The sequence below is a fragment of the Phyllobates terribilis genome, unplaced genomic scaffold (genome assembly GCF_046119375.1).
Source record: "Phyllobates terribilis strain yellow unplaced genomic scaffold, ASM4611937v1 Scaffold_119__1_contigs__length_5224398, whole genome shotgun sequence".
In the NCBI taxonomy this organism is placed as follows: domain Eukaryota; kingdom Metazoa; phylum Chordata; class Amphibia; order Anura; family Dendrobatidae; genus Phyllobates; species Phyllobates terribilis.
In genome coordinates this window covers 3,108,172-3,122,406 of record NW_027362879.1, presented here as the reverse complement: position 1 = coordinate 3,122,406, position 14,235 = coordinate 3,108,172, and the positions used below count along the sequence as shown (strand labels likewise).

The following is a 14,235-nucleotide window of genomic DNA, read 5'->3' as shown; positions in this document are numbered from 1 at the left end:
GCTTATGCAACAGAGGTTCGTGGCATGGTGGTAGATTCGACTCCAAGGTCAGCTGATGATGTCTCCATCCAGAAGGCAGTAAGGAGAGCCCTGCAAAAAATGACCAAGGGTGACGACACAGAGGCCATTTTTGAAAGATTCGACGAGAGGGAGAAACTCTCACCAGGGCAATGTGCTGATGCCATACTTAACGGGGGAGCTCCAGAAGGCCTACTCTGACTTAGCCTTAAAAGATGCGCTTAGGAGTGACAATGACTGTCAGGGTACAACGTGTCCACCGCTTGGCATATCACTGTGACAAACCCCCTCCCTACCAAATGTTTGATTTGCTGAACCACATTCAAAAATGGTTGCAGGCAGAGACCTCTACCCCTGTGCAGATGGTATTGCGAGTGGTAATGTACCGGTTTGTGCACTCCTTTCCGAGGCCAATACAGACTTGGGTTGCCCAGGGGGATCCCCGGAATACAGATGACCTGGTCAGACTGTTCGAAAGATATCACGTGGTCGATGGTTCCTTGGGGACCCCCAAAAAGGGGTGGGTCGTCCAAGATCAAAAGGCTCAGGGGAGGTTATACCAAAGGTTCCAGCTGGCAATATATGCTGGAAATATCACGGCCCAGGCCATATAGCACCCCATTGTCCCCTGACTTCCAAGCAGATGGACTGTAGCCTGGGTTGCCACTGTTCATACTATGTGTATCCAGTTTGCAGTGCGATCTTTCCACGCAATAAGGGGCCACAAGCTTGTCCTGTAATGGGGAATTGTCGGCAAGTGACTGGACTGCTAGTCTTAGAAAGTTTGTTGACCCTAGTGAGGTACACATTTCCTCTCCAGCTGATCCCTGGAAAGAAAGTTGACGTCAATTGCTTTCACGAGGATGCTGTCCTAAACAGTATAGCGCAAGAGCCACGGGCTGACACCAGGTTTCCCTATTTTATGTTGAGTGGGGAGATATTGTACAGCGTTATTAAGGTCAGAGAGGAAATAGTGGAGCAATTGTTGGTACCCTGACCATGTAGACGAAGGATGATGGACATGGTCCATTTACATGTCTTGACCATTTGGATGTGGATAAAAGTGGATAAGTGGTTGTGCGGAAGTTCTAGTGGCCTGGATGTCACCTCATATCCAAGGCCTTTCCACTTCATGCCGACTCCAATTCAAAAATATTTCCCGGATCCGCACATTCCTCAACCATGAATCTGCAAAAACACTAGTGCGTGCCCTCATCATCTCTCTCCTCGACTACTGCAACCTCCTGCTCTGTGGTCTCTCTTCTAACACTCTCGCACCCCTGCAATCTATCCTAAACTCTGCTGCCCAACTAATGCACCTGTCCCCCCGATATTCTCCTGTCTCTTCCCGCTGCCAATCCCTGCACTGGCTCCCCATTGCCCAGAGACTAAAGTTCAATACCCTAACCTTGGCATACAAAACCATCCATAGCCTGTCTCCTCCATATATCTATGACCTAGTCTCCCGGTACCTACTTGCATGCAACCTCCGATCCTCACAGGACCACCTTCTCTACTCTGCTCCTTTCTCCTCTTCCCACAATTGCATACAAGATTTCTCCCATGCATCCCCCCTACTCTGGAACTCTCTACTCCAACACGTCAGACTCTCGCCTACTGTGGAAACCTTCAAAAGGAACCTGAAGACCGACCTCTTCCGATAAGCCTACAAACTGCAGTAACCCTCACTGCATGACCAGCTGTACCCTCACCTACGGTATCCTCACCCCCCTTCTACACTGTGAGCCCTCACGGGCAGGGTCCTCTCGCCTCCTGTGCCAGTCGGTGACTTGTTTTTGTTTAAACTATTGTACTTCTTGTCTGCTATGTATACCCCTTTTTCACATGTAAAGCGCCATGGAATTAATGGCGCTATATTAATTAATAATAATAACCTAGAAGACTAAAACTGTACCAAGTGTACATATGTGGCAAGATAGGGAGCCAGTTGAAACTTCGTGTTTTCTGGACAAGCCTGAAGCAGATGTTGAAAGAGTCATAATAGCAAAGATGCAGTTGAAGGCTCAAAAATAGCAGTGCGGGAGTTGTTGCAGCAGAACAGGGACCTGTTCTTAGATTTGCTATTTTGTACAAAGGTCATAGAACATGAGGTTCTGATGGAATCCCATGTGCGGGTGAACTTGAAGCCCTATCTAATTCCTGAGGCCTGGCGAGAGCTATTCTCCAAGGAATCTCTGAGTATTTGAGGAATCAGAGAGGGTGGTGTAGCCCTATTGTCCTGGTTCCAAAACCTGATGGCGAATGGAGGTTCTGTAACGATTATAGGAAGCTGAATGAAGTCCAAGTTCAACGCATATCAGATGCCGTGTGTAGATGACCTGATCGCGAGACGTGGGCTGGCAAAGTATATAACTTTGTGACCCACTACTACTCAGGTAGCGTTAGCCCTCCGTGGGAAAGGTGTACTCGGACTGCGGGCCGGTGGTAGAGGGGGATGCAGTGATGGCCTTGGCCCAGTCCGTGGCCAGGGCGCACACATTAAAAATATGGGGTAGTGGATGAGTGGTTATTTGTCGGCTACGCCACCTGTGGTTTCTGCTGAGGACCACCAGCGCTGCGCCAGTCCTCTGAGGCCGGTGTTCTAGCAGCTTGGGATGGAATAGCTCCCCGCAGGTGGAGCCAGGCCTCAGGGCAGAGTAGAAGAAGTGCAGTGCAGAGGAATGGTGGGTGCGGTGCCGCGCAGAAATGAGAGAGAAGAGGCGGTGTATGAAGTCATCCAGGTTTTACTCACGGTAGACTTGTTTTCAGCCACAAAGCTTCTCTTTGTTCCTCACGGCGCGCTGCGGCCACCAGGATGGGGTTCAGCTCACTCCGGGTAGCTCGGATGCACCAGACAAAACCCCTCCACCAGTGTGTTCCTCTCACTTGCTGTACTAGAACCGCCTCGTGCCCCTACTAAGTCCCGTACGGGTACCGCAATGTCCGCTGAAGGTGGCTTGTAGCCCCCGGACCGCCTAGGTCCCTTATTGGTGACTGGTGTGTAAACGTGGCGTAAGGCTGGGGTCCCTCTGGATAGACGCAGATTAAGGGGATACAGGTGGCGACTCCGCTCCATCCATATTCCCCCTGGGAACCACTTCAGCCTCCGGACTTTTCTGACAGAGACCTGGAGTACAAAGTCAGATAATCGGGGACCGGTACCCCCTCTTGCGGCAGGAGTCTCTCTGGCGGGGCCAGAATAAGGGTAGCAGGTGGCGACTCTGCTCCGTCCACATCCCCTGAGATCCTTTCGCCTGTGGAGCTCTTCTCCTCTGCTCCCCTCCTAGGCCTTCTGGTGTGGACTAAAACATAGGACACAGCCAGCTGTAACTCAACTCTGCCCCAGCCCCCAATCTCAAGGCCTGAGACCGGGAATCACAGCCTCCTGAGGCAGATGCAGCTTGTACTAACTGTCACCTCCAGGGAACTGCGACAAAAAACCCGGTATTAAAGATGGCATCCATATTTATATGGATGTATTAGTGTAACCGTAAAGTGCTTCCTCCACCCTACTCACTACAAGGTTCCCCCTACTTTTGGTCCCCCCCTTACTCCTCCATTCAGGACTGGGGTAGCACATTGTGCTCTAAACCCCCTTCAGAATGGGAGTGTGTAGTGTTGGATGTGTGGTGGGGCCCTGTGTGGTGCTCCATCCTTACCTCGGAGAGGAGATACCACACCTCGTTCCATGAAGTGCAGTACCCCTGTCGCGACTGAACTCTCAGGGGCGCCACATAACCACCTTGGATTTAACTAAGAAATATTGGCAAATCCCCATGTCACAAGAAGCCAAGGAGAAGACTGCCTTCTCTATGCCCAACGGATGTTTCCAATATGTCCGGATGCTGTTTTGTCAAAAGGGAGCCCTGGCCACCTTCCAGAGTGCCATGGACTGGATCCTCGCAATCCATAAGAATTACACTGCATCATACTTTATATATTGTAATCTTCAGCCCAGATTGGAGATGTCACCTGCAAAAGGTCCAGTCGGTGTTTGATCCTCTCAGGAAGGCAGGGTTTTCTATAAATCTGAAAACATTTTGCCATGGGAAATAAAGAGGCCGAATAACTAGGATATGTAGTAGGTAGAGGCGAGATCAAACCCCAGATCAGTAAAGTAGATGCAATCCAAAACTGGCCAAGACCACTCTTAAAGAAGCAAGTTAGAGCCTTTCTGAAAATGAAAATAACGGACAGCAGTCATGTAATGTGTGGTCTCTAAGTAAAGGTAGTGTGACGGGAGCTAGTTACCCCATCCGCAGATGTCCAATCTTCTTCTGCCTGCCCCTGACATGGAAAAGCTTTTCTTACACTGGGATATATAAAATATGACTATCGCAGTGTGTCTCCAAGATGGACTAAAACTTTTATTCTTACAAGCAGGTTTTAAAGAGAATCACACAGGCTATTTTTAGCACCCATTGTTCTCACCAGATAATACCCACAGTAGGCTCCCAGACAGCAGTGAAGCCCCCGTCTCACATAGCGATATCGCTAGCGATATCGCTGCTGAGTCACGGTTTTGGTGACTCACCAGCGATGTCGCTGTGTGTGACACTTTGCAACGATCAGGCCCCTGCTGTGAGGTCGCTGATCGTTGCAAAGTGTCCTGGACCATTTTTTGGTCGTTGGCCTCCCGCTGGCCAGCACACATCGCTGTGTGTGACCAGCGGGACCAACGATCTGGCTGGTAACTATGGTAAACATCGGGTTACTAGGGGCACGCGCGCACTTAGTAACCCGCTGTTTACCATGGATACCACTCTGCTACGGTGCGCGGAGGCTCCCGCGCACCGTAGCAGAGTGGTATCCATGGTAAACAGCGGGTTACTAGGGGCACACGCGCACTTAGTAACCCGATGTTTACCATAGTTACCAGCCTGCTCCTGCTTGCAGCAGGCTGGTAACGGGAGCAGGACATCGTGGAACGATTCTTTCCACGATATCGCTGCTCCCCTGATCGCTGGTGAGCCTGCCTGTTTGACAGCTCACCAGCGATGTATTAGCGATGCAGCAACGATCCCTGACAGGTCGTATCGTTGTCGGGATCGCTGCTGCATCGCTTAGTGTGACGGGGCCCTTAGGCAACAACCCATTAATCAGCACATTGTCTGTTTGCCCCTGCTAAGTGAGCACAGGAAGGTGGGGGCCAGGAGTGCTTTGGTCACATCACAAAATGTCCAACAATATGTGATCCACAATATTCACCCCACTTTGTAACATTATGTCCCATTAGCTGCATAGGTGCTACGACAACCCCCATGTGGAAAAATCTTGGAGTACGGGGTTGATCCATCACAGGTAAATTTGCAATAAAAAAGATGGCATCACTTGCTAACTTCTGCGATCAACCAGTGAGGAGTTATCGCAGAAAATTAGAGATTGAATAAAACCAAGAAGGGCGGAGACCAGCCCACGTGAGGTCATCACAGGGGAGTGTGTGGGCAGCGCCCCCGTCGGCATAAAAGATCAGGCCGAATATTGATCTATACTCATGCCGGGTTATACATATTTGTGTAAGCGGGGGTCCTGTTCCATAACGGTTCGTTTGAGTGCTTCCCTCCAGCTAAACTGAATGGTCTCTGCGATTGGCCTAGTAAGTCCTTCTATTAATCCCTTTTTATTTTGTGTAACTGTATATGCTGTATTAAACATGAACCCTGGGTGAAACATTTCCCACATTCTGGACATGAATATGACTTTTCTCCAGTGTTAATTCTTTGATGTTTTTGAAGATCTGGTTTCCGGATAAAACATTTCCCACATTCTGAACATGAATATGGCTTCTCTCCTGTATGACTTCTGTAATGTTTATGAAGATCTGGTTTCTGGGTAAAACATTTCCCACATTCTGGACATAAATATGGCTTTTCTCCAGTGTGAATTCTTTGATGTTTTTGAAGATCTGGTTTCTGGATAAAACATTTACCACATTCTGGACATAAATATGGCTTTTCTCCAGTGTGAATTCTTTGATGTCTTTGAAGATCTGGTTTCCGGATAAAACATTTCCCACATTCTGAACATGAATATGGCTTCTCTCCTGTGTGAATTCTTTGATGTTTATGAAGATCTGATTTCTGGAGAAAACATTTCCCACATTCTGAACATGAATATGGCTTCTCTCCTGTATGACTTCTGTAATGTTTAAGCAAATCTGACTTATTGCTGAAACATTTCGCACATTCTGAACATGAAAATGGCTTTTCTCCTGTGTGACTTCTTTGATGCATAAGCAATTTAGATTTATGTTCAAAACATTCCCCACATTCTTGACATAAATATGGCTTTTCTCCAGTGTGAAATCTTTGATGTTTATGAAGATCTGGTTTCTGGATAAAACATTTCCCACATTCTGAACATGAATATGGCTTCTCTCCTGTGTGAAATGTTTGATGTTTATGAAGATCTCGTTTCTGGATAAAACATTTCCCACATTCTGAACATGAATATGGCTTCTCTCCTGTATGACTTCTGTAATGTTTAAGCAAATATGACTTATCGCTGAAACATTTCCCACATTCTGAACATGAAAACGGCTTTTCTCCTGTGTGACTTCTCTGATGTGAAAGCAATTTATATTTAGTTTTAAAACATTTCCCACATTCTGAACAGGAAAATGGTTTCTTCCCTGTGGGAATTATTTGATGTTCGACATCCCTTCTCTGGCTTTCATTTTGCTTAACAGTCTGTGATGAATCCAAGTAGATGACAGATTGAAAAGGCTCAGATGATTGATTTCTGCTCTGAAGGGCTGGAGGTATAGCTGGAATAATGGCACGCTTTTCATAGGTATCTGGTTTGACACCACAGTCATCTGCCAAGAATAAATCTGATTTTATTATTTTTTAATATCAATGCCTTATATTTTATAACATTTCTCTATACATAATTCTATACAAATCAAAGTATAATGAAACTATGACCTAAGACAGTGGTGAGCCACCTGTGCACAAATCCCATGGTACTGAACCCCTAACGTACCATCGACGAACATAATACATATACGCAGAAACTTTTGAGGCAATAAAGGGAGGATTAAAAATAAGCTTTATTACATTACAATCTAAAGCAACAGAGAAAAATACACGCCATAAAAACAATGAAGATGGGGTATTCCCATCTCTGAGAAACTATACCAATATGTAGTAGGTATAATAAAAATAAGATTAGCAAATATCTCCAATTACAAATGTAGTATAGTTCTTTTGATTCGCTATGTCGCTTACCCCATGTTCAGGGCATTGCAAGTTAGTTGCTAGTGGTCATAACTATGGATACCTAAGCTACTGCAATGCTCTGCACATGGGATAAGTGACAAAGAATCAGGAGAACTATACCACATTTCTAATTGGAGTCTGAATAAATCTCGACCTCACACATCGACAGGTACTCCGAGTGTCCTGGGATCACCACGCTGACGTAGCGACCCTCCATCCCCTTACAGCAAAAGGACATGGTGGCAGAGACCACATTTGTGACTGTGCCGCACACTGGAATGTTATTGTCAGGGGAGTTCCCGATTCGGACCTCGGCCCCCATCAGTCGCTCCAGACCACAGTCCATCCTGTTAGTTATGGCGATGCTGGATATCTTGTAGCTCTGGCCCAGGTCCAGCTTCCACCAGGGATCCTTCTCCAGGTTGGTGTGGGTGCAGAAGCCACTACTGAAGTCGGTGTCTTTGTTCCCATCGATGGCGTTCTTAGCCAATATGCTCCTGGTGGCATACGGATAGTCCGACACCTGGGAGGCCACTCTGGTCCTTGCTATGTTTGTGGCTACAGGTGCCGGAGCGCATCCCAGAGCCAGAACCACAGATCCCAGTAGAATCAGAGAAGATGGGGGTCGGTACGTCAGCGTGGTGATCCCAGGACACTCGGAGTACATTTCTAATTGGAGGCATTTTCTATTATTATTATCCTACCTACTATATTTTGGGATAGGATTTTGGAGGTGAGAATACCCCTTCAAGGCTGTATGCTTAGGACTTATCCAGGACTCATCCAGATGCCTCATTCCATTGTTTTTTGTGATTACGTTTATCCCTCTTAAATGGCTTTTTGTATTTTTATGTGTTTTCAACTGCGATCTAATAAATTGTATTTTTAATCTCTATATTGTCTCACATTTCTCTGTACACAGTCATGGTTGAAATAGTTGACGCCCTTAAAATTGTTCCAGAAAATGAAGTATTTCTCCTAGAACATTATTGCAATTACACCTGTTTTGTTATAGACACGTTTATTTCCTTTGTGTGTATTGTCACTGATCTTTTCTAGTGAAATGTTCAATGGAGAATCAAAACTGGACCTTGACCAGATTATTACCTGACCCTACTTCTAAACCCTTTTCTGATCTGCCTACATACTTCTTGTTGACCGCAGAATGGTTTGGCTTCTCACTTGACTGTCCTTCCGGGACGTGTACTGCTGCTAGATATTGACCTTGGCTTCTCCAGCTTAGATGTTCACCTGCCTGACTTCTGTGTGTGGCCCGGCTCTCTTCTTGACATTCAGCTGTAATCTGGCAACTCACAACTACATTACAATTGGAGACATGGCGCCTTTCTGCAGCAAATAAAATCCCATTTAACCAATGAAACTTTGCTGCCAAAATGCGTTAATCAAAAAAGGTGCAAAAAAAAAGCTTTTTTTGTTATGCATCAAATCTATCTGCAAGTAAAATGCACGTCAATTACTTGTGTGATCAAACTCATAATATAATGACCACAGGATCTGTGACTTCTCTGTATTTAGTGGTTACTACTCACCTGGGTAGTCATATGTAGGAATCTCCTCTTTACACCGCTCATCACCCCTCACATATGTCTCTGTAGTATTAATATGGGTCAGATCTTCACCCTGAAACAAATATTGTAAAAGTCACAGACAGATGGAGAAGTCCCATCTATGATCAGCTCTAATCCTGCCATCTCCACCGCTCTCATTACACAAGTATAAAACATATAATACTGGTGGATAAAACAAGACTGAGCACAAGACCCTCACAGCTGTCTACACATCATAGGGGAGATCTCATGACACCTTCTCTCCATCTACCTGAGGAACATTGGGGTCTTCTTGTTTACAGTCCTGTGGAAGAAGAGGACGGGGACATCTCTCTGGTGTTGTCCTCTTACTGGATAGATCTGGAGGAAACACATACAGGGACTGAATTCATTCTTTACATACAGATAATTATAGGCCGTGTGTAATTAGTCCTATTACCTGGTGATGTGAGGGACTGGGGAACCTCCATCATGAAGTCCTTGTACAGATCTTTGTGTTCTTCTAAATATTCCCACTCCTCCATGGAGAAATAGACAGCGACATCCTGACATCTTATAGGAACCTGACACATACAATGATACCGTCATCCCCCCGATCCCTCCATAGCGTTACTGTATAATGTCCCAGCATTCCCAGCAGTGTCACCTCTCCAGTCAGCAGCTCAATCATCTTGTAGGTGAGTTCTAGGATCTTCTGGTCTTTGATGTCCTCATGTATCAGGGGGTGAGGTGGAGGCCTCGTGATTGGGCTCAGGGGTCTTCCCCATCCCTCAGACACAGGGTTCTGACACCGCTCACTAGAGGTCTTCTTCACTACTATGTAATCCTGGTTATGGAGAGACACATTAATAAATCTCCCTCCAGACATTTCCAGAGTCCTCACCTCTCCAGTTCTGTCCATCTGTTATTCCCATAGATAAGAATGATGTAATGTGACGTCATCAGAATCTCTCACCTCTCCAGTAAGCCGGAAGAGGATCTCTAGGGTGAGGTGGAATATCCTCTCCGCCATCTTGTCTCTGTCCATATCAACCTTTGACAGGAAACTTCTCTTATATAGAAGATCTTCACTGAGAGGATCCGATATTGTAGAGACCTGAATGAGAAGAAGATGAGAAGATGTAACGTCATCAATAATTCTATGTAATAATACAATCACTGATTCCGGTATAAAGCAGTAATCTGTGGATCTGATCCTGGATGATGCCGGAAGAAGAAGTGGATTTTTATGGCGGCCGTTAATGAGCTTCGCTTTGAGGACCGGAGGAGGTTTGGCCTGAACGCTGCACTCGTGGTGTGAACACGGACATAGTAGATTATTTAGGGATATTTTCTTGTCCTGCCCTAAACTTGCTTATTCAAGTGAATAGGTCCACGAAAAAGAACAGCCTGTCCACGGATGATAGCTGTGTGTTAAAGAGTTTATCCAGGACTATATTATTTTTATAACTATGGGCAGAAGAAGTAAAAGGCAGATAGTTCCTAACTGCCTGCCTGCCCTGCCTCAATGTCTGCGGGAACAGAGCGGTCACGGACTGCTCCTGCCAGTGACTCTGCGGCTTCTAATGAGTCACGTAGACGGAGCAGCGGCTTCTCTTTGGCTCTGCTTTCTTGATGGGACGTGACTGACGACATCACACTGATTGTCAGCTGCCTCCCTGCTGCCTCCCTGCGAGCAGCCAGCGGTCAATCAGAGGGATGATTTATTTCACCATGCAAAAAAAACAGACACAAAATAGACGCATAGTGTGAATAACGGCAAATTCTGAGAGACAATAATGGGGAATCTCCACATACCTCCACCTGCAGACAGGGCCGCCATCAGGGCATCACTGCCCTTACTGCTGTTTGGGGCCCCGTGAGCAGCAGTACAGAGAGGGGCCGGGTCTAGTCAGGGCCCCCCTCTTGTGCGTCTGCTCACGGCGCTCCATGCACGGCACTCCATGCTGCAATAAAGTGCCGAGCACTGGGGCGCACACCGCCTTAGATGGCGCACATATTGGCACCGAGTTCCTTACTGAAGCTGCGCCGCTGCAGCAGCTCCTTCATACTTCAGGAGTCAGGAGCACCCGGTGGCGGCGTGCACCTCCTCATCGCAACAGGAGCGCCAGGATGCTGCAGGGATCGTATGTGGGGTAAGTATGACAATTTAATTTTTTTTTTAAAAATTAAATGGAGTGGGGGGAGGATGAGCTGCACATGATGGGGAATTGGGAGTGGAGGGAGGATGAGCTGCACATGGTGGGGAATTTGGAGTGGGAGGAGGATGAGCTGCACATGGGGAATTGACAGTGGGGGAGGATGAGCTGCACATGGGAATTAGCAGTTGGGGGAGGATGAGCTGCACATCATGGGGAATTTGGAGTGGGAGGAGGATGAACTGCACATGGGGAATTGGCAGTGGGGAAGGATGAGCTGCACGTGATGGGAAATTGGGAGGGGGGAGAGGATGAGCTGCACATTATGTGGAATTTGGAGTGGGAGGAGGATGAGCTGCACATGGGGAATTGGCAGTGGGGGAGGATGAGCTGCACATCGGGAATTATCAGTGGGGGATGATGAGCTGCACGTGATGGGGAATTGGGAGTGGGGAGAGGATGAGCTGCACATGATGTGGAATTTGGAGTGGGAGGAGGATGAGCTGCACATGGGGAATTGGCAGTGGGGGAGGATGAGCTGCACATGGGGAATTATCAGTGGGGAGAGGATGAGCTGCACGTGATGGGGAATTGGGAGTGGGGAGAGGATGAGCTGCACATGATGGGGAATTTGGAGTGGGAGGAGGATGAGCTGCATATGGGGAATTGGCAGTGGGGGAGGATGAGCTGCACATGGGGAATTAGCTGCACATGGGAAATTGGCAGTGGGGGAGGATGAGCTGCACATGGGGAATTATCAGTGGGGGAGGATGAGCTGCACATGGGGAGTTGGCAGTGGGGGAGGATTAGCTGCACATGGGGAATTAGCAGTGGGGGGAGGATGAGCTGCACGTGATGGGGAATTGGCAGTGGGGGAGGATGAGCTGCACGTGATGGGGAATTGCCAGTGGGGGGTGGATGAGCTGCACATAATGATGAGTTGGGAGTGGGGGGAATGTTGGGTGTGGTGAGGAGGATGAACTGCACATGGGGAATTGGCAGTAGGGGGAGGATGAGCTGCACGTGATGGGGAATTGGCAGTGGGGGAGGATGAGCTGCACGTGATGGGGAATTGCCAGTGGGGGGTGGATGAGCTGCACATAATGATGAGTTGGAAGTGGGGGGAATGTTGGGAGTGGTGAGGAGAATGAACTGCACATGGGGAATTGGCAGTGGGGGGTGTGAGCTGCACATGGGGAATTGGGAGTGGAGGGGTGAGCTGCACATGGAGGATTGAGAGTGGGGGGAGGATGAGCGCATGGTGGATTGGGAGTGGTGGGTGGGAAGAGCGAACGGTGAATTAGGGGTGGGGAGAGCAAATGGTGGATTGAAAAGTGGGAGTGGGGAAAGCACATGATGAATTGGGAGTGGGGTGGGGAAAGCAAATGGTGAATGGGGGATGAGGGAGAGTAAATGATGAATAGAGGGTGGGGGTGGGGAGAGCAGGAAATAATGAATTGGGGCAGAGGGTCATGTAAATATAATGAATCGGGGGAGCAGGAGGTACAGAGTGGGGGGCATTGCGGATGCAGGAGTGTGACTGGTAATAAATTCTGGGAAAGAGTACAGGCTCTAATTAATTTACATATTTATTAGGTGGGGAAAGTGGCTATTTACAGTTATTTGGGGCGCAGGGATGGATTACAATTATATTTGGAATGGTGGGTTGCATAATGACTAATTATATATTAATGGTGGGTGCACATCTGTATTCAGCTGTGTAATGTAGAAGTTGGGGAATATGCTCTACATAACTGTGTTATTTTATTCAAAGACAAGTCCTGGCTGGAAGAAGTGATGGTGGTCTGTGCTGGATGAAGGAGAAAAGTGAAGATGAAGGACTTCAACTAGAGACGTCACTGGTGAGTCAGTGTATTACATGTACAATGACACTATATACTATGTACAGGGCTCCTGTGTATAATGTCACTGGTGATCACTGTATTACCTGTACACTGACACTATATACAGAGCTCCAGTGTATAATGTCACTGATGATCACTATATTACCTGTACACTTACATTATACACTGTATACCATGTACAGAGCTCCGGTGTATAATGGCACTTATGGTAATATTAGTATTATGGTTTTTTATTAATGATCAGTATTGTAATAAGGTGACAATGTGGTGGTAACATGTGGTCTGGTCATGGTGTGGCATTTTTTGTCCCTTCTGTGTGGTATTATTCGGTCACTATGTGGTGGTAATATGTGGTCTGGTCATGGTGCAGCGGTATTCCTTGTATGTGGTATTATTCGGTCACTATGTGGTGGTAATATGTGGTCCGGTCATGGTGTGGTGGTATTTGATCCTTGTATGTGGTATTATTGGTCATTTTAAAAAATGTGTATGACACATTCCCTTAAAGAAAAATAAATAAAAATATACCTAAAAAGAGTATTGGGTACTTTAAGAAAATTTTAATAGGTTAGAATAGAGTAGGGCCCGGCCAGAAGAGTCTAACTTATCGTGGTGGTGGTTTTAAAAATCTTTTGGCCAAAACAAAAGCTGCTGGCTATGTACAGTGGGGAAAAAAGACTATATAGTCAGCCACCAATTGTGCAAGTTCTCCCACTTAAAAATATGAGAGAGGCCTGTAATTCACATCACAGTTAGATCTCAACTATGAGAGACAAATTGAGAAAACAAATCCTAAAAATCACATTCTCTGATTTGGAAAGAATTTTTTTTTTCAAATTTTGGTGGAAAATAAGTATTCGGTCAATTACAAACAAGCAAGATTTCTGTCTCTCACAGACCTGTAACTTCTTCTTTAAGAGGCTCCTCTGTCCTCCACTCATTACCTGTAGTACTGGCACCTGTTTGAACTTGTTATCAGTATAAAAGACACCAGTCCGCAACCTCAAACAGTCACACTCCAAACTCCACTATGGTGAAGATCAAAGCAGCTTGGTGTAAAGAAATCAACTGTGGGAGCAATAATTAGAAAATGGAAGACATACAAGAACCACTGATAATCTCCCACGATCTGGGGCTCCACACAAGATCTCACCTCGTGGGATCAAAATGATCTCAAGAACGGTGAGCAAAAATCCCAGAACCACACAGGGGGAGGCCTAGTGAATAACCTGCAGAGAGCTACGACCAACGTTACACAGGCTGCCATCAGTAACACACTACGCCGCCAGGAACTCAGATCCTGCAGTGTCAGACGGTTCCCCCTGCTTAAGTCGTTACATGTTCTGGCCCGTCTGAAGTTTGCTAGAGAGCATTTGGATGATCCAGAAGAGTATTGGGAGAATGTCATATGGTCAGATGAAACCAA

General features: G+C 46.8%; 3 protein-coding genes across 3 annotated transcripts in view; all 3 read right to left on the bottom strand.

Moving 5' to 3' along the window:
* Positions 1-7,015, bottom strand: part of LOC141201554 (uncharacterized) — a 28,127-nt gene extending 21,112 nt beyond the window's left edge. Inside the window, exons 1-2 of the mRNA XM_073663550.1 lie at positions 7,003-7,015; positions 5,640-6,835 (exon numbers count right to left, since the gene is read on the bottom strand). Of these exons, the coding sequence (XP_073519651.1) occupies positions 5,640-6,835; positions 7,003-7,015 (1,209 nt within the window). The remainder of the gene's footprint in view (positions 1-5,639; positions 6,836-7,002) is intronic.
* The window catches only part of LOC141201572 (uncharacterized), a 935,513-nt gene that overhangs the window by 906,487 nt on the left and 14,791 nt on the right, over positions 1-14,235 (bottom strand). The window contains exons 5-6 of the mRNA XM_073663563.1: positions 9,762-9,902; positions 9,453-9,632 (exon numbers count right to left, since the gene is read on the bottom strand). Coding sequence (XP_073519664.1) covers positions 9,453-9,632; positions 9,762-9,902 — 321 coding nt within the window. The remainder of the gene's footprint in view (positions 1-9,452; positions 9,633-9,761; positions 9,903-14,235) is intronic.
* LOC141201607 (fucolectin-like) lies at positions 7,366-8,555 on the bottom strand. The gene has a single exon (XM_073663609.1). It carries the CDS (start codon positions 7,903-7,905, stop codon positions 7,366-7,368), a length of 540 nt encoding a protein of 179 aa, XP_073519710.1. The 5' UTR covers positions 7,906-8,555.